We start from the raw sequence: 27,474 nt of genomic DNA, 5'->3' as shown, positions 1-27,474 counted from the left end.
AGTTATCACACAGTTTTGGATGTGAATTCAACAGCAGGATAATGACAGTTGCCAAGGATTTGTACTTGCTGTCGCTTACTACTAGTGTTGCCTGTCAAATTGTCTCTTTTTCTTATACAGAAGCCATGGAATTTTTTACGGATAGCAATTACTTACAATATACAATGAAGTACATCAGATGTAACAACCACCCTTTAGCCCTTCATTATTTGGTCGTCTCTTTGTTATATCTAGTCATCCATTTTCACCTAAATTATTTATTTATACTGCATATTTGACAAGCGTGTATTCTTTGCTTTATTTTTTCAGTAGTTGTTCAAAAGATATAGTGATTTATTTTCATATTCTCCTATTTAAATGTACATATTTAAATTTACCTTATTATTTTTATTTTTTTACTTGCACTTCTTGTTGGATTTCTCAAGAAAAGCATTATCTGCATGGCGAAGGCATTTTATTTATAATAGCAATATCAGATGTTAACCATAATGGAGAGGTGAAGCAAATCTTATATTCATTCATTATTTGTTTGCATTGCTAAAGGATTTTTCTCCAGGTATCATATGTTTCATGTTTGTTTGCACTTAAGATATTGTTGTCCTACATGCATGTATGCTCCAGATAACCATATTAATATATCTTTATACTTACAGATAAGAATATAATCTTTCATGTATTATAGTCCTGAAACATTTTCTAGTACAGGCCTGCATTAATATCATCATAAGGCTTGTGAAAATCCTGAATTTAATTTATTATACAGGACACACACAGTATACATCATTTACATATTAAAAAACAAAGCCTAATAGTTTAGTAAATTTAATGTGTTTGGGAAACTGCCTTCATAACGATTCACCCAAGAAAGGACAGCTTTACACACACAATCTCTATCATTTTGGGAAGGACCCTCTTCAACAAATAATGCTGCAAACCTCACACCTGCCAAGTAAACTAAGCTGCTCTCAACTCATAGAGCAGTTGGAAAGAAAAAGTGATGATTATTTTCCTTTTATTAGGAAAGCCAAATCTTCTCCTTTTCTCCTAATACTCTTTCCAGTTACAGGCTATCACAAAACTACAAACCATTCTAAATAAGTACACCCTGAATAATAATCTAATAAGTACAGGCTGTGTGTGAAACTCATGTCCCACTAAAGTCGTTGGGAATTTTGCCAAAGGCTTGAATGAAAATTTTATCCTGGATCACTGAGTTGATGAATAGAAAGAAACTCCTTGTCCTTTCTCTGTCACTTCCCCACTGAAACCATGGCATCCCATACTTACGTGGGCCATGAAAGATTTTTCTCCAGTACCCCAAAGAGAAGAAAAGAAACTATACTTCTTAGTTAGGCAACTGGTACCTAATGCCAAAGAAAATGTTTAAACAATCATTTTTTGATATCACAATAATTTGACAGCTTTTACTGTCTCATGTTACTTAGCCAAGAAACTAGACGGCACCCAATACAACCTCTTCTGTCTCACCCCAGATGCCAGAGACATGAGTTTTCTTTCAGTGCCTGGAACAGCCAAAACCTACTCAATGCCTGAGGAAGGAAGCTGCCACACTTTGGAAAAGAAATCAGTGCAAAAAATGAGAACATAAATTTCCTTGACCAAAATAAGCACTCACAAAATTGGTAATTGAGTCATCACAGTGTACTTTTACTAGATAGGTAGTTAATAAGATAAACAAAAAGCTGTAAAAGTTTGAAACTTAGGTGTCACTTACACTTGCACAGTTAAAGTGGCTACCATCTGCTCCCATGCATCTCTGTGAAGCAGACAAAAAAAGGGTAGCGGCACCTTGGGATCTTAAATGGCTGTAAGGGCCCTGATTGCATCCCCCTCCTGGGGATGTGGCTGCTGGGCTCAGGGCCAGCTCAGCCATAGTGCAGCTGAGGGCTGCCCCTCCTTCCCTCTGGTGACCGTAGGGAGCTGCCAGACAGCTCTGCAGGGCGGCCCCAGCCAAGGCTGGCCCCTTCTGTGGGAGCTGCCTGTTTGCCCAAGCTCTAGTGCTCGGCCTTGCGTGTGCCCCTTCCCAGGCCTGTGGTCTGCGTGCAGACCCTGACCCACGGGATTACTTCCCAGCTTGGCCTGGCGAACTCCGGCTGTGTCTTACCCTGTCACCAGACCTGGTCCTGACCCTGGCTTACTGGCTCATCTTCCTGGCTCAACCGCAGCCATGCTTCAACATCCCGCTTGCCTGATGACCATGGCTCTGGTTGTCCCGGCTGCCACCCCAGCTGGGCCCTGCCTGGCAAAGCCCCTGCCCCGCGGCCTGGCTGTCAGGCCCGGCCCCCAGCTTCCCCACCTGCAGGGAGCCACCAACTCTCGCTGCGCTCTGGCGAGGGCCTTTAGGACACAATGTGTTCTCTTCCCTTCAATAAATACATGTAGTATCTTGTCATTTCTAATAATTTTTATATTTTCTTTGGTACAAAAACATCATCAACCCTCCTGACTGAAATCGATCATTAACACCATGACCCAGCGTTCCAGTTTGCCATCTGACCAAAGAGGAAGAACTAGTATCTAAAGAGCCAAAGAAAAATGAGAAGACAAAAAAATTTATTTTACAGATTTCAGAAGCACTAAGTCAGCTGCAGATAGATCCAGAATGAAGGATTCACAAACACTGAGAGAACTAGAATTTTAAATAAAGACAAAAGTTGTTTAGGGTTTTGAGATATTTTTCCCCTTACTTGAGTGAAACTTAGAGTATACTATAGAGAGGAATTATAAAAATATTTTAAATGTTTTACTTCAGCTTTAGTCTGAAACTGATGCTAACAAAATATTTACTCAATCGTATTTTACAACTTCTCACAGAGCAAATTAAACATCTTACTTTGACAAATGATATGAGTAAAAACTTGCCATGGCTTTACTCACACATTTTTTGCTAATGTAGGTTGTGCATCCATGTGGCATGAAAACATTTGCAAAGTTAAGAGCTCACTATATTTTTGTGATGATGCACATGCCATATGGCATTTTTCCTGAGCACTTATTAGACTTCTGTTGCTTACCATTTCCTGTTTAGAAGCACAAAAATTGTAACTAAAATGAAAGCATAAGGTTTTTTTTAATAGTTAAGACTGATGATTAAATAGTGATTCAAAAATCAAACCAATCTTGTATCCTAAATTTCTCTACAGCTTGTCAGAACATGGTGGGTTTTAGATGGGATTTCATTTGAACGCATGTATACTTTGCATATTGCTCCTTTCTGGAGTAGCAAGATTTGGAATTGAAAGGGAAATTTAGAGGCTATAAATAGAGAGAGAAAATATATTCTCTGTGGATGTAGATTAATCTGATTATCTGTATATATAACAAAATCAGAAACATCTGAAAACCAGTCATATAGATTTTCATGAAAACTACCTCTTCTCTTCTCTTCTCTTCTCTTCTCTTCTCTTCTCTTCTCTTCTCTTCTCTTCTCTTCTCTTCTCTTCTCTTCTCTTCTCTGTGCTGTGCCCTAGCTTCTCTACCCATATTAGAATGGAACAACTACTGTGTTTCAGAAGTTGTTTCTACAAAGACATCACCAAGAACTCAGGAGCTTTGTAATTATTTTATTCATTTAAACAGGAAGGGTTCTTTTTTTTTTTTAATTTACAGAAAAGAAGTATGTGATAGATCTTGAGATAAAATGGTCAGAATTTACATAAACCTAAAATAGATCACTGACTTTTGAACATATACACAGTTTAATATTTTACTTATCATTCATAGAATCATAGACTCATAGAATGGTTTGGGTTGGAAGGGACCTTGAAGATCATCTAGTCCAACCCCCTGCCATGGGCAGGGTCACCTTCCACCAGACCAGGTCGCTCAAAGCCCCATCCAATGTGGCCTTAAACACTTCCAGGAATGGGGCAGCCACAACTTGGTTGAGGCAGACTGGTGGTCAGTTGAGAAGCCCTTAAATTATGCTTTCTTATGCATGAGATCTGCCATCTGATGTGCAAGTTACCGGTGAGAAGGAATCTTTCATTTTCAGTGTTACTGCAAAAGCTATGCTGACAAAAACAAAGCAAGTTCTTAAAGTGAGTGCTTGCTTTAATAATGTATAAAGATCAACATTTGAATATATGCTTTATTTTAATTGAAAGAAAAAAAATGTACTATTTACACAGTCAGCTGTACTATTTTTCAGACAAGAGTTTATGGGTTGACACCTATATCAGCCTAGCAATCACAGTTACCGGCAAAACTTATGGTAGCAGTAAACACTAAAGCAAATCTGAAGTTGGCTTTTATATTTTAAGAGCCAATTCATGCAAATACTTATACAGTTGTTTAACATAAAGCATGTCAATTTGTCCATTCCTTCAGTGCAAACAGAGGTATATATGCTTCTTTGCAGGACTGAAGACCTGTTGTGCATTTTTTAAATAAATGTTTTGCCTTTTAGGTATATATCATTATTTTCACAGTCTACAAAATGCAGACATACCATCATGTTGTATAAGTCACCTTGACAAACTTTAAACATTCCTTTTATTGAAAACAGCTACAAAACCTTTTAATCGTACAAGCTGATCCATTTGTCTAGTTATGCAAAATAAGATGCTGTTTCACTGTCCTCCCACATTCCTTGAATTACTCATTTTCTAGATCTTTTGTTAAATAGATTTACTTAATTTTTTTTTGTGACAGAATTTTTTTTTGCCAGCATGTCTGTATAACGGCTAGCACAACAGGCCCTGAACTTGCCTGAAATATCAATGGACAGCAAACAGCTCCCACAAAATCAACATTAAGGTAACAATAAGGCAATAATGTAGAACACAGTAATTCTATGAACCAAAAAAAAGGACAACTATACTGCTGAAATATAATTTTAATGTTAAACTAGATTAATCTTGGTACCATCTATGAAAATCAGAAAGAAATGCAAATTTTATTCAGTAACATTTATTTCCATTTGACTGGATTGATTTTCTGTGACTCAGAACTATTCCTCTTTTATGTATCTTAACCCTCAAACATTTATTGGTGATATGCATTATCTCAAAACAGCTTTACCATGTGCTTACTTTCATAAATTTTGCTTGGTCTAGCTCAGCGTGCAATTTGAGGATAAAGTAATACGATGTAATGGCTAGGTAACATCAAAGCGGACAGACTGCTCCTCTTTTCCATCTCTTCCCCTTGTCCTGGACAAGTTCTCCAGCCACCTTCTCTGTGCTGGCACTGATGTGTGAAAAATTTGTTCATTGGAGCTAAATCAGCAGAAAATTATACATTTTTTGGCAGAATTAGATTTTTGCTTATTTATCTCTATGAATTATTTCACTGTGTGGTCACATGAATGGCAGTGCTGATGCAAGAGGCAGCAAGAGTACAGCTGAAGCGGGTGAAAAAGGAATGGCAGAAGAATTTTACCACTTTCAGTGGCAACTAGTCATTAGATGAGCATAGTTGTATTTTCAAACTACACCTTTCAGTTCAAACTGAAAAGACAACAGGAATTTTGCTTAAGCTAAAATTGGAAAATATGTGTAATATAGGAATATATAATGAAAAGATATTTGAAGTATAGCAACTATATTCTTTCTTGTAATGCTAAAAGGCATTTTACTACTCGGAAAGTACTTCAGTCTTTAAAAGAATCCACATAACGGAAAAATGTTAATTAAAAGTATGATAAATTATAAACCCTATCTCTAAAGAAAATAAGCAAAAAAACAATTAGCCCAGTGCTCCTCTTCAACAAACATGTGGAAACATATCCAATTATCTTGGAAAAAGCCAATTAAAATAAAATGAATAATCTAAATACCAGAATTAAATATTTAATTTTATGATTACCTTTCTCAAGAAGCTGGTTTTAACATAAACTGTGAAATACTGGCGATCTGTCATGTTTGCAAGCTTTATAGACACCGCAGTTGTTGTTCTGTTGCCTTTGTGTATATTGCAGTTTGCTTTAGCAGGTAACCAATGTGACATTAAACATGTCCCTTTCTGGTAAGGGTTTTCAAACATCTGAATATTTGGCTTAAGTACATCAGAATAAAGCTCAAGGTGTATCAACAAAAGGAGTCTTTTTCAGTCTTTCTGTTACAGGAATTTAAAAAGGAAGAAATATGACATAACATGTGGCTTTATACACATTGTTAGCAGCATGTGACTGTGAAGAATGTAAACACATGTACAAGAGGGACAGGAAGAAGAGAGGTCCTTTTGTTTGAAAAATCCACATGCAATCCAGGCATAACTGCAATTTTAATACTGAGAGAGTGGATGGGTATTAAAGCTGTCCTGTGTTCTCTGACAGACACGAAAAAAAGCAAGCCATAAAATGGCCCTCTTTCCTTTTGGAGTTGCAGAGGGATTCTGAAAACACTGTATATCACAAAGAAGTATTCCTTTCTTAGAATCTCACAGAACATGATGCAATTCTTTGTTAATTAATTCTACTGAGCCTACATGCCAGAACTGGGATTGAAATGACAACATATGAAAACATTTACTACATAATGTACTGTCATAAAACTGGGAAAAAGCGAAGTTGATTTTTATGTATGTGTAATTGAAACTTGAACAAAGGTGGACCTTGACTTCAGACAGCATAAATAAGATTCACTAAAATGACCATGAGGCCTGCGCAGTAAGGACACAGCCTAGTCATGCTAGCTTTTTCATTTGCAGGCAATCAGTATGGGAATAAGGCCTTTTAGAGCATGACAATGTCTCAAAGGAAATCTCATTATGATGAAAATGGGGATTAGAATATACCATACTGACAAGTTGTAACCCAGTAATGTTACTTTCTTGATGAATAAGACCCTTAATTTCAAACAATAGTGTGCTAGTAACTACATATTGTTGGCCCAGGGAATAATTTAATGTATATATGAAAAATTCACATCTCAGAGGATTTAGCACCTGAAGGATTTCTATACACTAGTGCTGTTCCTTGTTATCTTTTCATTCCACCACTGGCCACTGTCAGAGATAGAAGGCTAAGTACACATGTAACCCTGTTTGGCTGCTCTTAAGTTCTTGTGCTCATAGACCAAACCAAATTAAGACAGTAGCTTGTTGTGAGGTTTGCCACCATGAGAAAACACTCCACTCCCTATTCTTTCTTTCTAACACAGCAATTTTGAAAGCTAAATTATCACATTAATAATGTGATTTTTCAAACGTAGTTTGTTTAAATTATCAAGTTTGCAAAGTCAAGCACTGAAAATCAAGATAAAAATATAAATTTGCACATGCAGTTTTTATTTGACTTTAAGTAGATTCTGATAGACTTGATGACATAATCTTTTGGTTTTATGATTCCTCCAATTCACTCACTTCACTGAGCCAGAAATGTGCAGGAAAATATAGGAAAAGACACAATTGCCTCATAGCTAAGGTCTGCTGCACCAGATGAATTGGATATAATTCTTGTCTTTCTCTTAAAATTCTAAAGTGATACTGAATAAGTCAAATCAACCAAAATTTCCCAGGTAAAACACAAATACTGGCCACATTTTCTAGATACCTGATTTGGAGTATCTGTGATCTAGTTTTGTAGTTTTTCCACTAACGGTAATGTAGTCTGCTCTGAACATTATAAAGATAAGTACTCTAAGTTATAGGAGTTTCGTATTCCAAAACAGAAAGCCAAAATTCATTGTGACTTTGACACTTCAATATTGGTGCTTTCTTTCTCCCTCTCTGAAAAAGAACTGATGATATCCTTCAAACTTTCAAGACCAACGATACAAGAGTGTCATGAAGACTTATTAATTACAGTGTGGAACCAAGTAAGATTCTGCAACGTCTATTTATTATGGCTGTTTATTATTGATGACTGGATCTTCAAAACAAAATACGAATAAAGCTCCATATTTTAAACAAACAGGTCATATGAACACTCCTCATTTTTGGTAGAGGCAGAGATCACCTGAGAATAAAACCGCAATGCAAATAAGCGATACATTACAATGCATATATACTAACTGGGTGAAAAAAGGTGAGAATAGCTGGTTCTTGGTTCAGCCAAGTGCATGGCTTTTAATATTGTTTTAAAGCTCAAACATTAAGTAAATATTTATGGAAAAAAGTTGGACAGGCATAGATGAAACTTCAGTGTAAATGTGGCAGGCTACAAAGCAGAGATTAATAATTTCTCAGAGGGCACAAGACTAAATGCCATGCTGATCAGTGTTAGCAAAGCAGGGAAAGGTATGAGTATCTTTGTCTTTCCCTCAGTTAATCCATGCCTTGTTTAAACTGATTGACACGGCACTTTAACAACAAAAACTAAGTCATGAAATCTTTCAAATTATCATATTTGACTGAATTTTCATCCATTGATTTTACTCCACCTGCAGCACACTAGACAAGGTAATAATTTATGATAATTATATGAAAATACACAATTAATATTCATCACCTCTCATTTCTCATCACTTTAGATGATCAGTAATGCAGAGTAAAAATGCTGTCAGATTTCTAATTGCTTTGTAATGGGCCTGAAATAGGGAAATCGTTAAAGACAAACAATCTGTCACTTGTCTGTTACCTTAACTATCTATCACTTAAAAAAACCCTCATTAAATACATTGCTAATGAACGACAAAAGACTGTACTCAGTGTGCCCAGATGTAGCTTTTTAAACAATATTGTAAATTGCTTAAATAATTCCCAAGACGTTTTCAATCATTTTTGTGGAAATTTAATGGAAAATATATATTTTCAGTGCATGTTACATCTCATTCGTTCACATCATTATGACATTTAGTCTATCATAGCCACATCTCCTGGGAGACGAAACTTTGTTTTTCTTTTTCCTGTTGACAAATCTCACCCAATTAAAATAAATTCTGGAATAACTTAACATTTAGGCCTCCAACACTTTTCTCTTAAAAAAAATTGAAAAAAAAAAAAAACCAAAACATTAATCAGTTAAAAATAATTATTCCAAGGATTTTTAATATCTAGATTAAAATTAAGTCCAACATTGTTCAAAGTTGAACAAATTATTTTATCTTTCACAGACAAAACAATTGTTCCCAAGAGACAGAATTCAGAGTTTTCACTTACACCATTCTTTTGAGTCGGCTGTCCACTATAGCTCTGACAGAAAACTTCATTTGAAATAAATTCTTCTCACTGTACTGACTTAAACAGTCAGAACGAAAACAGTATGCCAGAAGGAGTATCGGTGAGATCCCATAGTGAAATATTGTATTATTAATTGCAACATTAAATAATTGCCACATTAAAAAGTTGGAAAAATTAAGAAATAACAACTACAAAATCATTTAAGACAAAATATCTGTGTGTAACTTACACATGCTCAATCTCTTAAATTTAGCTAAAACAATAACATTCAGTGCTTGTTTATGTCGCTATAGATGAGATGCTAAAACGCTACAGTTTAAGGCAAAAGGTGTATGAAGAATTGATAGCTGGAAATAGAATCATAGAATGGTTTGGGTTGGAAGGGACCTGTAAAGGTCACCTAGTCCAACCCCCCTGCAAGAAGCAGGGACATCTCCAACCAGATCAGGTTGCTCAGAGCCCCGTCCAACCTGGCCTTGAATGTTTCCAGGGATGGGGCACCCACCACCTCTCTGGGCAACCTCTTCCAGTGTTCTACCATCCTCATTGCAAAAATTTTTTTCCTTATGTCCAATATGAACCTGCTTCCTTCTATGTCAAAACAATTATCCCTTGTTCTATCACAACAGGCTCTGCTAAAGAGTTTCTCCCCATCTTTCTTCTAAGCTCCCTTTAGGTAGTGGAAGACCGTTACAAGGTCTCCCTGAAGCCTCCTGTTCTCCAGGCTGAACAACTCCAGCTCTCTCAGCCTGTCCTCATAGGGAGGTGCTTCAGCCTTCTGATCATCTTCATGGCTCTCCTCTGGACTTGCTCCAACACTTCCAAGTCCAACTTATGTTGGAGGCTCCAGAGTTGGATGCAGTACTGCAGGTGGTGTCTCATGAGAGGGAAGCAGAGAGGCAGAATCACCTCTCTTGAACTGCTGGCCACGCATCTTGTGACGCAGCCCAGGATGTGGTTGGCTTTCTGGTCTGCAAGTGCACATTGCTGGCTCATGTTGAGAAGCCAGGCAAATTCAGGTTTAGAATTAGGGACAATTCTTAACAGTAGGATGATTAGCTGTTGAAGCAGCCTTCTCACAAATGAGGAATTTTCCATCTTTCAATATTGAGAGTCAGGCAGAACATACTGGACTCAGAACAGTCCAGTAATACAGAAAATTTCAGGTGATCTAGGTGATCTAGGGCTTTCTTTGGGCTTTATTACCATTAAATTCTATTTCTTCTCAGTTACAAGACAAACAAGAAGGCATGGAAAACTACACTTTCAGAAAATCATTAATTAAATAAATAAACAAGTGAGCTAAGAGACTAATCCAGGTGTAGTGCTTTGTATCAGGAACAGCGCTACAGTGTACACTGACATTTAACATAAGTGCTGTCCAGACAGGGACATATTTGTCCAGATAGCAACTATACTAAATAACTTTGCCTTTCCAAGTATAAAAAGGTACTTGTTGCAAAAATTGTAATTTCTCATATATTCTGAATATGTTAGTAACCCTAGAAAGACTTGCCTTCTGATTTTTTATATAACTTGTGCATCACTCTTTTGTACACATTTATAGCAATATAAAATCAATACAAACAAAAAAAGCCAAAAAAGCTTTACGTCTCTGAACAACACTTTGAAAAATACCAATTGTCCATAGAAGCAAAAAATGTACTTAAAAGTGAAAAAGTCTGGATGTTTCAGCAGTTTCTTAAAAGAATAAAATAACAAGGGCCCACGCCATCATTTGTACTAATTTTTTATTCTATTGACATGATACAGTAGTCCAGTTTATTCCTTAAATAATTCTTTCCCTATACTTCTATGACAACAGAGCACAATACTATGTGCCAGTTTTAAATAAAGCATCTACTAAAATGTTGAATATTCTCACAAAAATATCTAAAAAAACCCAACCTACATAATGTAATTATCTTACATTAAATAAGAGAAGAAATCTTGTTATGGTATTTAGGTGTCCATTTCCAGTGAAACAATAGCACCTATGCATACTTACATAATTATTGAAGATACTTATGCAACTAATGAAGCCTGGATTCTTACAGGCTTGGGTCCTATACCTCCCATTCCGGGACAACAGTCCCAGGTCTTCTCCATGACTTTATTGTCTGTCTCCACACATCCTAGACTTCCACGGTAAGTTCCCCACACTTGCCAAGTCACTTACCTACTTTTGTAAAAAGCAGCAAATCCTATAGCCAGTTTGAACTATATACTGACTTACCAGCCAGTAGCTGCCAAAAGCAATAGGTAGCATTTGAGCTCAGTCTGGTTTGCCCTGCTCTCTCTCCCCTACATACCCATTTGATTTTAACAAATCTTGAACTAACTTGATTTTGATAATCTCTAGCTATGAAAGATTATCAAATTGGCTTGAGATTGATCAGCAGCTTCAAAAGTCATTACAAGCAGACGGGGTATGATTAGCTAAGACCAACCCAAACATAACATTGTGATTGCTGAAACTGGATAGATTGAAATTAAAAGATAAACTGAAACACAAAGATTATAATACCAGACAAGGCCAAATAATCCTGCAGTGATTTTATTTCATACTTCATGCATTTTGCAGCCTATGAACACCGAATTGTTATATGAAATAGCCTGTTTTATTTTACTTTGGCAAGACTGCTGAACCTGCAAAGAAAACAATGAGTGTTTCTCCTCCAAAATTGTTCCACTGACTTCAGAGATAATTCCATAACATTTATAGTTAATTTTATATTGAATAACTAATTACAGATAATTATACTATTGGATACAAATTGCTCACAATCTCTCTAATAACTCTGAGTTTAAACTTCATTACAAGATGGCTTCAGGCATCAATCCTGTAGCAAGTTAAAATGGAAAAAAACTATATGCAACATTTAAGAATTTTGAGCATAAAGGATAAAAATAGATATTGTAAATGTATCCAGTCTGTAAGAGGATATTAATCATATGTGCTAAAAGCACAGGTGTAGTAACCAGTCTCCAAGACATCACTGCATCTTCTACAATTTTCCTTTTAATTTTCCCCCCTTCACAACAACAGTCCTTGTTCACATATCAACCCCAATGGCTGAGGGGAATACACTGAGTACTGTGGGCTGACTACAAGCCAAAATTAAGACGGTAACTCATACAATCCTGCTGAAACCTCTGTCTGAGAGAGAAATTCTAATTTCAAAAGGCACTATGTAAATTAGCTCACACTTGATACATCTCATCTATAATTCAATGACTTAAGTGAAATATATAATTAGTCACACTGGTGCTGCAGAACTTAACATCGCCTTGACAGAGGGAGCTGGATTGTTCCATGGCTTGTACATGTACTGCCCAAGTGCAAAGACAAGTCTCTTTCCCTTTTAACAATTTTGAGAAGCCCAGGCTGCTAGGGGCAGATGGCGTGCACCTAACTGAGAAGGGGAAGAGTGTGCTTGGCCAAAGGCTTGCCAGCAGACTCATCCGGAGGGCTTTAAACTAGTGTTGCTGGGGGAGGGGGAGCACAGTTCAGCCTACTGCTGTCAGCATGGCGCCAGTGCCAGCACCAAGGGTCCTGAAGCTGAGGAAGCATCTCAGGTAAGTGCAAATGAAAGCACGTCAGCTTTGTTGGGGGCCCAGCTGAAGTGTCTCTGTACCAATGCACACAGCATGGGTTTTAAAATAGAGGGGGGTAGATTTAGATTGGATATTAGGAAAAAAATTTTCACAATGCGAGTTATAGAACACTGGAACAGGTTGCCCAGAGAGGTGGTGGATGCCCCATCCCTGGAAACGTTCAAGGCCAGGCTGGATGAGGCTCTGAGCAACCTGATGTAGGTGGGGATGTCCCTGCTCCTTGCAGGGGGGTTGGACTAGATGACCTTTGAAGGTCCCTTCCAACTCTAACCATTCTATGATTCTATGATTCTATGAAGGCTGATGTTGCAAATTTGACCTCATCTACAAAAGCACAGAAAAGGGCAAAATAGTAACCTACTGGCTATTCTGTAGAGACATTGATGAGCAGGACAGGCAAAAATCAGGCTGACACACAGGTCTTGAGTAGTTTTGTAGATTAGATGCTTTTCTCACCTACCCGAAGTCTCTTGCTTCTCTACCATCCCTGTTAAAATCTGAAGAAATCCTCCATCTTTATTGTTCAGCCTTGATTGTCCCACACCCTTCCTGTGCTGGTGGTTAATGGGAACGATATGTCAGGGACAACACTCCCAGTTCTTCCCACTGATGTCTGTAGCCTGGCTGCTGCTCTATTTAAACAGTTCAAAGGGTAGGAGAAACAACAAAAAGTTGCTTTAGTTCTAACATATTGCATAAAAACATTGCCAAAGGAGGTATGCTGTAGATTTAAAGGCATTATGTGAATTGTGTTTGTCTGGACTAATATTTAGGGATTTTGCTAACTGGGATTGACTGAGATTACAAAAGCTGAAGTTTACAGGACCAACCTAAGCTTTTTTTTTTTTTTTTTTAAATAAGAGGGAACATCTTCATATCATTAATAGTCCGCTTCCTGAGCTTATTTTTTTTTCATTAAGAGAATGTTCTTCCTTCACCTTTAGGACCAGTACTTTCTAGAAAGAAACCATCATTTTGCTCTGCTCACAGGGTCGGGACAGCTTGTAAGGGAGGCGAGAAGGGGGCAGGCTCGTCACCCCTGTGCCCGCGGTTTTCTGCCCAGACCCACGCTGCCCGGAGCAGCTGGGCAGAGGGAACCCGACGGCGGGTGCCCACCCTATGCCAAGCCGGTCCCCGGGGTGCCGGCGGGCCCCCGGTTCCCCGGTGTCGGAGCTCATCTTTGCCTCCGGGGCGTGGGGCAGGCCAGCAAAGGAGGGAAGGCAAAACGGACCCGGTGCGCCCCGGGTCTTCCCGCACCTGGAGGTGGAGTCCCCGAGGGGAGAGGGGCGGCCCGGACTCCCGCGCAGAGAGCGGACCCCGGTGCCTTCGCGCAGCGGGAGACAGAATCTCTGATGGGAAAGTGGGGGTGAAAAGATGTTCCCGCTCGCCCCCGGGCCGGGAACGAGCGCTGGAAGGCGGCCGGGGCCATTACTTACGGGGCCCGGCGGCAGTCCCGCAGCTCCGGAGTGCCGCTGGTCGCCATGGAGACGGCGTCGGGCCTCACCCACGGCTCCGCTTCCTATAGGTGCCAACGCCACTACTGCCCGGGCGGAAACAGGCAAGGCGGCCTCGTCAGCCACACGCGCCGCTGCCCGTCCCCCGCCACGCTGAAGGCGCAGGGCGCCACGCGGAGGGGCTGTTTCCCGCCGGACGAGTTATCTGGGGCACCGGTGGCCTCCATCGGCGGGCCGGCGGTGCGGAGCGGGTAGGTGCTGGCTCGCTGTCGCCGCGGGGTCTCGCGTCGCCGTCCGTTGGCGCCAAGGGCTTCGCACGCTGCAGCCGTGGCGGGAAGGCCCCGGCGGGGCCTGGCGTGCTGAGCGGGACCGGCGGCCTCCCCGGCCTCCTCCCGTGGATCCTGCCGGCCTCCTCCCGCTGCCAAGGTCCGCGCGTCCCGCCTGCCGCCGGCTCGGTCGTCGCTGTGGGGTAGCGACCGCTTCGTTCTGGGCGTTGGGCGTTGTGGCGCGGAAGCCTGGCCCCGGGCGGCGCTGGCGTTTTCGCGTGTTTTTTAAAAACCCCTTGTGGGCTCCCAAGGGAGAAAGAGGCCTTCGTGGAGAAAGGTGTGGAGTGGGAGGGGCGGGCATGCATGCGTGCGTGGTGCTTCCCCGAAGGGAGAGGGGGGGATGTGCCCTCTTTCTGGTGGTATCTCTGAGAAGTTTGATAAACATACTTTTCTTCTCCCATGAAAAAAGGATTAGTCTGAAGTATGACGGTAGTCACCAGCACAGGTTTTAGTACTGAAATTGAAAAAAAAAAAACAACATTTTTCTTTCTTGTAACAATAAAAAAAGAGTTATGAAACTCACAAACTTGAAACTTTTCTACTGAGAAATTGACTTCTTTCTTATCAGGAATTTAATGATAAATCAGCTGCTACAAACTTGTGATTTTGATGTACCTAAGAATCTGCTGGAAGCTCAAGCATTACTGTGCTGTTTCTGGCATTTAATTCTCCTGTTTAGTTTTTTCATTCTGCATCATTAGCTTGATGATAGAGGGACAAAAATAAAAAGAACCCAATTAGTTAGGTTTTGCTTAGGGACTTGCACTAACTTTATATCCTTTAGTTCATTTTCGGTTGTTTTTATTTGCTCCTCTACTTTAATATTTAAAAATTTAAGCCTTCTTACCCGAGAGGATGAAGGAGGATCCATGCTGCAAATATCATTGTGCAAAAGCCAAGCCATACCTTTTCGTCTTCTTGCATGTGTCTCACTCTAGAATTGACAAAATATCACACTCTTATGTACTCTGTTTTTTCATATGTTAAGTAAAGTATTGCTTCAAGATAAAAAGTATATTTTTAAAACTGCATCTATAGCACGAGTAGGTTCAAAATAGTTCAGACAGCTAAAATGCAAAATTATTTTAAAGGAGTATGTACAGCTTCTTAAACATGATATACTAAGGAACTGGGACAGGAGACACGGCATGTGAATCACTTCACGTATGACAATCTGTGGGATGGAATGGCCGTGTGAATTAAGCTGGTTTTTTGCACTGTAGATCTTACATGGGAGTGTAGGTGTGCTTGAGGGCTGCAATCTGTTTCATGATCCTGAATGTCACATTTCTTCACTTTTGCTTTTTCTAACTATTTCTCTTTCAAATTATAATTATATTTATTTAATTTTCTTACACAGTGCTAAGACAGTAATTTCAAAGCTATTCGGACTATGGCCTTTGAAAGGGTAACACAAAAGGACTGGTACAAAATCCTGGGAGCAAAGCCATCGGACAGTTTGGCAGAACTAAAACGGAAGTACCAAAAACTTGCTTTATTAGTAAGTATTTTTTTGTTACTTAAGATGTGCAAAAAAAAAAGTTATAAACCAGTAAGATAATAATTGGAGGGTCTATTTTTACTTTTTTTTTTTTTTTATAAATAGGATTAATTGTTTATTGTATCAGTTCACTGAGGATGGTTTAACTTTGAAATAAACACCTGGAGTTTGTGAGGTATCATTGTATCTTTGCAAAGAGGGGTGGTTGTCTTCTGGTTTCAAAACACTGATGTGTCTCCCAGCTTTACTAAACATTCATGCATGAACTGAGGCAAATACTTGTTCATCAGGTGCTGGATAATCAGGCTCACAAGTCAAAAAAAGGGCATTGTTTGTAGCACACAGTCATTAAATGTGCTAATTGATACTTGTGGTATTTACTGTCTGTGTGCAGTTACAGTGTGCCGAATGCAGCCCTTGAATGTATAAAGACCAGATGCAACGAGCAAAAAGTTCTTCCTGACAGTCTGCAGTAATGGAATAGAAAATATATAGGAGGAAAATATGTTAATATTGATTTTACTTGGAAGTTTTTGTTGCATTTTTGTGGAATCGTGTTTTCAGTCATGCATTAAGACTTGATGTTCTTTGAATTCTCTTAATTTTTCCTGTATTCCTGGTGTATGTGTATAAGAGTCCCAGAGCTATACTGGATTATTCTATGATTCTTGGTTCTTCTGTTTTACTCTTACCCCTCAATTCAGACTTTTGTTTTTTCTGAAAAGATGCTTTGGCCTGGCTTTCTGAGGAAAATGGGGTGTATTTTTTTTTTTTTATACTGTTGACCATTTTCAACCAAATTTGGTAGACAAATAGAATTTCAAGGTAACTAAATTCCTAAGTTTCTTGAAAGCTGGCAGCCTGGTAGACAAGAAGGAAGAAGGTGAGCAGAACTCATTTTTTATATATTCCTTTAGGTAGCTCCTAGCTAGACAGTATTGCCAGGGCATTAGACAGCGCATGCATGGCTGATCTTACTTGGTTTGAGGTGTCAGAATGAATGTGATTGATGAATGAAAGAAGTTGGGATTTTCAACTGAAGCAAAGAGAATGTCAGTCAATGGGAGACTTTTTGTTAGTGTTTAAGAAAAATTAATGGTTTGGTTTTTGTTTTGTTTGGTTGTTTGTTTTTTTTTTTAATTTTGTTTCTAACACGTGTGAAAACTCTTTTAAAGTAATTTCACCCGCACGAAATATGTTCCAAATGTACACATTTTGATACTCTTCAGCTGAATTTGCCAAGCAATCATGCTGTACATCTGCTTTTCAGTGCTTCCTGCGAACTTATTTCTTTGTCTGAAACTGATCTGTATACTTAGAGTCTTAAGTTTCCACACTTAACGAGATGTTTGCATGCACATACAGGACATAAGTTGTTTGGTCATCATTAAACATTAGAGGAATCAATGTATGAGAGTGCCTTGGAAACCAAGCCTCTTTGTTCCACTCTGAACAGAAACAGTTGTTTTCTTGGTTCTCCTTATGTTTTTTGTTTTACTGAACTACTAGTAAAATGTGAATAAAATATTAATAATAATCTATTTGTTCTTACTGAAAACAATTGGCGACCGCAGTGTAAAATACCTCTGCTTTTCAGATGGGAGGCTAATTTAAACTGAATACTGTGATGGAATGAATGTATTTCTTTCACTATGAATCTATGTATAATAATGGAATTAAAATCATATGTATTGTGCAGAGCTGTTTGCCACAAAACTGAAACTACATAGTGTCTTTCCTGTGTGAGTTTGTTGGTTTTTTTTTTAATGAAACTGACTCTTTGTGTTATAGCACTGTACTTTGATGTAATTATTTTGAAGTGTGTGAAGTGAAAATTGTTGGAGATTACAACTGTCTGTTTATGTCTCTAACTGTCTGCAGTTTTACAAGATGAAAAGATTATATTAATATACAAACTTTTCTTTAGAACCTGTGCATTTCCAAACTAAGGTTAGTGCTCTGTATTTGAAAAGTCAGTGAAAAATGTTAGAAAAAATAAAGATGTTTGGGGTTTTTGTTTTTCGTTTTTTTGGGGTTTTTTTTATTTTTTTTCTTTTTCCTTCCCCTTTCTTTTGCTGTTTAGCTCAGAATTCTTTTGCTGTCAGTGATGGATCTCTCTTTCTGACTAGAAAGCTACACTGATGTTTACTTGTTTACTTGTTTTAGGTGTTTTCTACAAGGCAGATCTGCTGCTGCTTGTCTGTTATTGTTACCATATGTCCTGTCTCTATTCATCTTCTTTTTCACTTTAGCTGAACTGTTACAAACTCTACTTGTTTGTCTGCTTACTAATGTAGCATCTAGCATAGTCCGTCTAAAATCTTTAAAACATGGCGGTAATAAAGTAACAATTATTTTTATACATCTTAAAAACTCATTGGCTATGGGAGTGACTGGAGGCTACACTGCCTACCTTCCCTAAAAGGTGTTTGTATAACACACAGTTACAGTGTGGAAGCTGTTGCCACAGATGTTGTTGAGTCCAAGGGGTTCCATGGTTGAAAAAGTTGTAAGACTTTCATGAAAGTCTGCCATGGCAGGTTAACACAAAAAATACTCTCTCTCATTCAGAGATTCATGAGCTATGGACTTCCAAATGTTGGTGGAAGGTGGAGGTGTTGCTATATGTTTGTCTAATCCTGACACTATTCCCTAGGCATCCACTGTTCATTGTTAGTAAAAAGGGTAGCACTGGGTAGTCCTCTCATCTTGCATGTTGTCTCTTATTCAGATGAAGTAACTCCCTTGATCCCCAAGTAAAGCTTGTACTTAGATCTCTTGGTAGCTTCACACCTCTGAAGGGCTGGGTTTTCTGAAGCTCGTTTTGGTTTTCTGAAGCTGTTGTTGGAGACAGAGGTGGTAGAAGTAGCAGTAGTATTGGTGTGGGTAGAGAACAGGGCTCCATGCAGTTCTTATGTACTGTGGTAGTAGTCAGTTATTGGAGTAACTCCAGTTTAGAAGCTGAAATAGCAGATGAGACATCTGTGTACTGCCTATTAAAAGACTTCACGACAAATTGTATGGTCAGTACAGCAAGTTTTCTGGCACATGTGCAGCAGCAGAAGTTAAACTCCTGAAGAATTGTACGCTACTAGTTACCTTAAAATCCAAAAGTTTATAAAGCAACTTGCATCTTGGATACCACTTGCAATTAATATTACATTCATTCTGTAATCATGAATATCCTGATCACAGGTGTTAATTAGCATCAAGCATAATAGATGGTGGAATTTATTTTTTTAAAAAGGATTCTGCTGTTAAAATAAAAACAGCAAATGTCTGAGTCCAAGCCTTCCTCAAATGATCCCCAGTGCTTCATGTTGAGCATTTGCTTTTTGCCATCTGCTATTTTCTATTTCTCAACACATGTACGCTTAGCATCTTGAATGAACAGGCAGATGTAAATTTCCAAAGCTAAAAAGAGTTGGAGATCTTGCCATATGTCACGCAGAAGATAACTATATTTGTAGCTAAATCTCAGGACTGACCTTAATAATACAGAGTAGTACACAATTTAAAATGGTTGAATTGTAGGTTTGTAAGAATGGTTTCATAAGGGCAAGTTAGCTTAAAACCTATTAATTTTCAAAATATAGTTTGTTTTTGTCAAATCTAACAGATTGGTGGAAAATATTCGTAACTCATAACAAATAAAACTGTGCATATGCAGTCTACTGGAGCGAATACATTTATTCTTTTGCCATATTTTGCATTACTTTTTGGTCAAGTCACAATATATGTTTAAGTGAATTATTTTACTACAAATTATGTCAATTCAGTCTTTAAGAATAGTATTCATTTGATACAGGAAATAGGACAGGTTTGGGGTTGGCCTAAAAGCAGTGATATTTTAAAATCTTTTCTTTTTTTCTTCTCACCCAAGTATTTAAGTAAAAGTTCATATTTATAGAATTTCCTTGCAACTTATGGAACTTAAATTTATTTCTTTAAATTCTTGTGTACTTACGTAACTCTGGTATGTGGATCATCTTGATACTTTGTTATTGTAACAATCAACAGCAGCTGAAGATGACAGACTTCTGGCCACAAGAGGTGCGTGGCAGTGGCAATGGCAATTTTATAAATACCTTATTTTTAGAACAAAACCGAACTGTTGTATATGCTGGCACATACTCCTCTGTCTTCTCCAGCACGGAGCTTCAACCAGTAATTCTGAAAGAAAAAAAGTTAGAAATATGTATATTTAACCAGCGTATCTTAATGCAAAGATTCCTTGATTGGCTGTTATAAGTTCATGCCAAAGTGCTTTCTGAAGCACAGAAGACTTGCAGTTCCCATACTCTGAAAGGAATCAACAAATTTTTATAATTAATATGTTGTCGAAGTGGTAGGAGTTAGTCTTTTAATATTCTCTCTTTGGAACATGCTGATGGTTTTGAGATATTTGGAATACATATATTATCTACTTGCCTTTTTATCCACAGTTACATACACAGTAGTTTCAACAAAAAGATTTCTGAAATGGATAAACAGGTTTTATATTCTATACTTTTTTTGGAATCCGTAGTTTTTAGGAAGGACAGTGCTTATGTTCTCTTTCTGAATGTATATGAAGTTAACAGAGGATGAAATCAAAGTAACAAAAATAAGATATTGGGGGAAAAAAATACACTGTCTTATTATTGGCACAATTTTTACATCTCCTTTTGGTCTAGCACTTTGTGGTCAAAGAATGAGCTACCAGATTGTTTTCAAATTTTCATGTAGCTGCTCTGTATCTGAAAACTGCTTTTTGCAGGGAATGAAGTCACCGAATGCATAAGCTTTGTCTAGCTGAAAACCAGGTGTCTGTTCCTGTTGATGCTGGTGATATTATAGGATACCTTTCAACTGGAAAAAAAATTATCGTGCAGGAAAATTATATGCTGCTGTTACAATGTATGCCCTAATCTTAAAGAAAATCCATGTAATTTGAGCAGGGAGTATGCAGGAAGCTCTTATTTTTAATACGGTAAGGAAATAAAATGTGCCATTTAACACCTAGTGTTACAAAGATTATCTTTTTATCAGAAGGGATGGTGTGTGTATAGAAATACAAACAAAGTGTTTAAGGTGATCGCTTAGTCTGTTTGAAAAAGTAAGCATTGGGCATGGGTGAGAATTACTCTCAGGAACAATAAAAAAGGAAATTAATAGAAGTTTAACTTAATGAAGCAAAATATCTTCAAGAAGAGATTGTTCCATTGAGCTTATGTAGAGGAGAGACATCTGTCTTTCCAGAGAGAGAAAAAAAAAAAAAATCTGTTGTATCTTGTCAGATTTATATACACATCTAAATTCTGCGATTACAAGAAATGCACGGCATATTTATGCAAAGTTAAAGATCTGCTTCCATGATTGCTGTGTTCAAGTTTGCTGCAAAATAAATTCAGTGTTACTCCTGAAAGAACTTACCTACTGAGGAAGTTCTTTTCATGCGGAGTTTAAGTTGAGAATTTGAATCTTTAAAATTAAAACAGTTTGAGCTTTGTATCAGAAGTCTCATGGTAATGCTTTTCATAATTAAAGTTATGCAGTGTGTGTATTCCTTTTTTAATAGCTTTTGCTGTTGTTTTTTTTAATTTTTTGTTTGAATAGCAGCATACTTGTTAGAGATACTTAACAGATCTTCATGCTTAGTCAACTCTAGTTTCAGCTAAGCTGTAGAAAACGAATTTTGTAATTTGGTAGTATAAACAGAACAACTTCAGTGCAGCGTGGTTGTAGCTTCGCTGAAGTTAATGTAACTGCAACAGAGAGAAAGATAAGCCACTAAGTTTAATACAAAGGACTATTGTTTTAGCACTCTGGGTAGTTTTATTTTGAGCTATAATAAAATGCAATGGGGCAGATTTTCAAGTTGGGACTTACTAGCTTATGTAGTATATAATGAACCTCAATGTTACAGAAGTCACTGTTTCAAACAGCTTGATTAGCCAGATCATGATCATGCTGATGTTCCTACTGCTGTTTAAGCTATGAGAGCTTTTATTGAACTCATCTATCTGGTTTTTGTGGTGGTGTGTTTTGTTTTGGGTTGTGGGGTTTTTTTTGTTTGGTTGGTTGGGTTTTTTTTTCCTTACACCAGAAGAGGTCATTATGATATTCCACAGCAAGTCTGAAGAACAGGTGTTTATCCTGGCAATGATCATGTTGCAGTAATGGGAACTCTTGTCAATCTGAGTGGTCTCACAGATTTGTTGTATGTGTCAAGATGGTACTTAAAAGCCAGACGTTCTGGAGATGCACGATGCTGCCACGTACAGTGATGCAGACTGCTGGGTCTGAGCTGAAGCTCCTCCTTGCTCAGTCAGAATTGTGTGAAAATGTAGTGCTGGTGGCAGTTGGCCCTTGGGCCTTATGGGCTCTCATTAGGGTAACTGGCCAATGGGAGTGTGTGTTCTACATAATTAGGCAGCTGGCTAATCAAATGAAATGCAGTGATTAACCAATTACTGCTCTGATTGGCCAGCACCCAGGTGGAAGGCATACTCTGGACACCTCCGATACAAGAACAGGTTGGGAAAATTATCCTGACTTGCAGAAGGGATGGGGGAAGAGAGGTCGTGGATGTAGGTGAAGAGAAAAAGGAGGTAGTAAGGTATCGGAGCAGGAAAAGGGGTATATGATGACATTAGTATGTGGTGTGTGGTACAACGTTATTAGAGGTGGGTGTCTACTGTATCTCAGTCTATATCAAGCAACATCTCACTTCTTGATTACTTTGTAATGTATAATTTTTTATATTGATTTTAAAAAATGTAGGTCGTGTGAACATCCCTATAGCAGAAAGTTATTTTTAGCTCTTATATAGAATATGAGAAAATCTATAGCATCACAAAGTAAGCCAGCAAGTAAGTAATATATTGCTTATCCAGATATCTCAGCCAGTTGTGAAAGTAATGTTAGTTTGGAAAATTATTTCTAAATTTAATCTGCTTGCTTACTTATGGGTTATTGTCGATAGCTTGTTATGATAAGCAGCTTCTAATACTTCATCCTCTATAGTTTTAAGGGACATACATAAGAACAGAATGAGCATCAGGCAGTTAAAATGTGAGATTCAGCTGGTATGTGCTTGGCATTTCGTGTCATTTATGCTCTGCAAAGGAATCTGATGTGTCTCTTGAATGTTTTATGCACTGGTTATAAAAGTTATTGATTATAACAATATATTAAAAGTATAATCTACACTCTTTGGTAGACTTTTTGTGAAAGGTGTTCTATACTTACAAATATTCACTGTGTCCTTAGGTAGTATAAAATCAAAATGCTAATTAAAAATAAAATCTTAAGTACTATCTTTATTCCATAAAGATATTTATTTACTTAATATTTGCTAGTGTTCTTTCAGCACTTTTGAAGACATATGGAACTAGTTTTGTATTGCATGGTGTGCATTTATCTCATTTCTGAAGTGAGATGTCTGAAATAAAAATTGTGTAGCAAAAGATATTAATTAAAGCACAAAGAAGGAAGCTAAAAAGATCAGCATAATGTTTTCACATAAGTAAATACTCTGATTATTCTGACGTTTGAGCAGCCACAGTCAAGAGTACTTTGAGTTGTTTAACACTTTCAAATCAGACTATTTAAGTGCCTACTTCTGAAATTTTAAGCACGGGGTCAATTATTTAAAGAACATATAATCCCAGAATGTGAGCTTGAAGGATAATAAATGGTAAGGGTAGCATCAATCATTTTGCAATAACTGTGTTTATGTAAGAATCTCCTATTGCTATTAAATTAAATTGACCAGTTTTGTGTTGAATCTGAAATAGTTATTATTTTTTTTTAATTATTGTAGTATGATGTAGTATCTTGAAAAGCTTAATATTTTGGGGACTTGTGTATTATTATTTTTTTTATTAAATAAATTATCTTTGTAGTTTTACCTTATTTTTAAAATACATAATATAATTATTATGGAAACTTAAAAAGCAACACATCCCTTCTTTCCTTCATTTTTAAATGCTTTAGAATCAGAAAATCATGATCTGAATTACGTAAGAGCTGTCCCACCCTCCATATTTATCTTCTCCTTACCTCAATTGATCACGAATGCTTTCTCATCTCCCATTGAGCCTAAATGGTCAGGAGACAGAAGTTCATTTGAACTGATTTAATGTAGAAGCGAATTCTACGCCTGAAGGGTTGTCTTGTAAGACACTTTGTAGATAGGTTATATTATTAGAGTAAGAAAGTTTAGCTTTTTTTTTTGTTGTAGTCTGCCTGTCATTTGGATAAACTATCTGTCACTTAATTTTCAGTATGTTAAAAGTAACGCTTTAAGGCTGAAAAGTCAATAGCCAGATATTTTTAAAACTTGACCCTTCGTTTTTGTTCCCAGTAAATTACAAATAATGAAAAAAATTGTAGTCTGTGTTGGATTTATGACCTAAGAATGTCCACGGTCAAAGAAGGTCAAGATGAACAAGTTTTCTGAGCAGCACCTTAGCTAAACACTTTTATTTTCTTGACCTAAACCTTAAATAGTAACTAATCAGGTGTTTCAGGAGAGGCTGAACAAGAGTTCCTTGTTTAAGAGATGTTCGCCTCCTATCAGAGCACACCAGCCATCCAGTTTAGTTCCTGCTGCTACAGGAGAGCAATGCAAAGTACAGGCTGGATAGATTATCTCAGTATAACTACAGCTTCTGTCAATGTTGCTATTGAAGCTCAAGTGATGAAAATCTTGGGTTGTTCCTCTAGAGCTAATAATCTCTTCTAGGTGAGAGATCTTTTAATCTCCATCTCTGACTATTCCTTCCTGAAATGGGGAAGTTTTGTAAAGTCTTAAGACTGTCTTTGTAGAGTGCTTATTAAATATCAATGGCAAAAAGATCAATAAGAAATTCTGCTAAGAGAGCAGAGTACGCTATTGTCCTGTGACTTCCTTGAGTCATCTGGAAAGTATGTCCGTTTAGTAGTTATGAGGACACACTGTCAAAGTTGTTTGTTTAGTGCAAATGGAGAAATTTGACAATGGCAACCAGACTCAAATTAGAAGTTAAATTCACTCCAAACTAGTGATCAATCCAGATTTGAATGCATCCTTTAAGCTATTAGGGTGAGTAGATCAAATCCAAACTAGAGGCAAAGTTTATGTGATTCTGTGGATTATGTTTGGAATTATTTTATCACTATGGCTATGAAATTTTGAAATAACTGAATGCTGATGTCGTTTTTGGGTTTTGTTTCTTGGTTTTAAATACTGGCGTGATATCCACGAAATCGAGTGTTTGTGCAGTAGTCATAGCCTCTGATTTTAAGGGTTGAAACTTCTCAAGATGCTTTAGACTTATGTGGCATTGCCTGAGATGAAAAAAAAAAAAACACAAAACAAAACTATTGTCTGTACAAGAGGCTGTGGTGGTTCTGGTTTTGGTTTGGGTTGGGTTTTTTGGATACAGTGTAACAAGTTTACTAATGTATCTTTCAAGTTAAGCTGCCTCATGAAAGGTAGGTGGGTTTTTCGTGGGTTTTGCACCCACGTGTTTTCTAAACTAACTGATAAATGCTGTTAATATTTAGTTTTTCATGTCCATTTTAAAAGTTGTTATTCGACTGGGTCCTAACCTGTTGTTTTGAGATCACTAATAGCCTCAAATATTGTAGAGATTCTATATGTATTGCTTCTAAAAATAAAGAAAGCTGAAATAAATATTTAAAAAAAAACCCAAAAAGCCAAAAGCACCTGCAGCTTTTGTAGTGTTATGCAAGTGTTACAGTAATGATCGCTATTTTGGTCTAGCCTGCGTCACCACGCAGTTTCTCACTCACCCTCCCCCTCCCCAGCAGAATGGGGAAGAGAAATTAGGAAGGAAGGAAAACTCGTGGACTGAGACAGTTTACTAGAATAGCAAAGGAAAACTACAATAATAACAGCATATAAGGATGCTAAAATGTACAAAATTAACAATGCACGAATTCTTACCATCTGATGTCCCAGTGACTGATACAGCCTGTCCCAAGCAGCGGTCACAGAGATAAAAAAACTAAGCAGCAATCAAAGGAGAGAGCGAGCTAGAGATCGATGCACCCCCCCCTCCCCCTAGCCAGCCCCACTTATATACATTTATGGATGACATTTATGGCACGGAATACTCGCTTTGGCCAGTTTGGGTCAATTACTCTGGCTGTATCCCTCCCAGCTTCCTGCACCTGCACATTCGTGAGACCTGGAAAGGTGGACAGTGTCCTTGGTCTCATTAGCAATAACTCATAAATCCAAAACACCTTGGCTACTGAGAGGAAAATTAACTCCATCCCTGCCAAAACCAGGACAGTTGCTAATAAATAATTTTTTAAAAGAAGTTCTCTATTCTTTAAGGCTTGCTTTCCACAGTGACTTCTGCAGCTGAAGTGCCTTAGGGGATTTGATTATTTTGCATTATGCTTAAATCTGACCTCTTAAGGGTGTGTGTCTGGTTTTAGGTATTCTAAATGAATTTGAAAATTAATGGTATACTTTGGTTAGAATACTGTTTTAGTGACAGTCATCTGAGGGTGGGAGGGACAATGCAAAAAACTGTGCTTTGTGCTCAGCAGTTCTTAGAAAGTTGTGGGGTATCCAAGTAGTTGCCTCTCTTAGCCTGCAGGAAGGTATTCATTTTGCAAGTCACGGTGGTAGCTGAAGACCACTGCCCCTAACTGCCTGTCCCTGCCCTTCTGCCAGATGTTACTCAGCTGGGAAGTAGCATCCTGTGGGTTTTCCTTCATCCACTGCTGCATGTGTCAGCTGCAAAAGTTCATGTCCAATTTTTCAGTAGTTTAAGCAACCCTAGTAGGGTTTGTTTGTTTTTTTTTTTATAATACAAAATAGGATTCTGGGTTTTGCTTTCACATGAAAGTGGCATTTGCACAAACTAGTTCCCTAACAATTTCTGTAACTGGCGTTATTGTATCACTAGGGCTACATTAACTTTTGCCTAAAAAACAGAACGTTGTTTAACGTGACATTTAACAGCATAAATTGTGAGCACAGGGGCCGGAAACTTAAAAGGAGCGTTTCAAATTCCCTTGATATTTATATTTTTACCTTTATACTCCTGAAAGTTTTTAAATGTTTCATTTCTTTCCTTTGCTACTTTTAGGTGGATTTTTATTGCTTTCTCTTCTCCTGCTGTGTAGCGTAGTTTCCAAAAGGCTTTAAGTAGCTTTTGAGGCTCTTTGGTGGCTCTTCATAGGAAAATAAGGAGCCACGGAAGCAGAAGAAAATGAAAGAGAAACTGTTTCTAAAGATGTACTTTCTAGTAAGCACAGATTCTGTTTTCTCTTCTCATTTTCATACCTTCATTAGACAAATTAATCTTAGCTTCTATTTATACAACAACAGTTGCTTTTCATTTTTTTTTATCACTAGAAATTGAAATTTTTACATTTCATTTCAGCATTGAAGAGTTGAAAAGAGTTCAAGAGTTGGAAAGAATGAGAAGTGTGATTATTTACTATGGAAGTTATGTGAAGTAGTTACTTGCTGTTTTTTTTT

At 37.7% G+C, this 27,474-nt stretch overlaps 1 protein-coding gene across 5 annotated transcripts in view; it reads left to right on the top strand.

Moving 5' to 3' along the window:
• Nucleotides 1-14,294: 14,294 nt before the first annotated feature.
• The window catches only part of DNAJC24 (DnaJ heat shock protein family (Hsp40) member C24), a 41,268-nt gene continuing 28,088 nt past the window's right edge, over nt 14,295-27,474 (top strand). For all 5 annotated transcript variants that reach the window (XR_015258597.1, XR_015258595.1, XR_015258596.1 and 2 more), the window contains exons 1-2: nt 14,295-14,407; nt 15,843-15,983. Coding sequence is in view for 2 of the 5 variants with exons in the window: in XM_086747926.1 (XP_086604052.1) it covers nt 15,876-15,983 (108 nt within the window). In the remaining 3 variants the exon portion in view is untranslated. The remainder of the gene's footprint in view (nt 14,408-15,842; nt 15,984-27,474) is intronic.

The sequence above is a fragment of the Chlamydotis macqueenii genome, chromosome 5 (genome assembly GCF_036417535.1).
Source record: "Chlamydotis macqueenii isolate bChlMac1 chromosome 5, bChlMac1.mat, whole genome shotgun sequence".
NCBI lineage: Eukaryota > Metazoa > Chordata > Aves > Otidiformes > Otididae > Chlamydotis > Chlamydotis macqueenii.
Note: the sequence above shows the minus strand (reverse complement) of the source record. Positions and strands in the feature narration are given on the sequence as shown.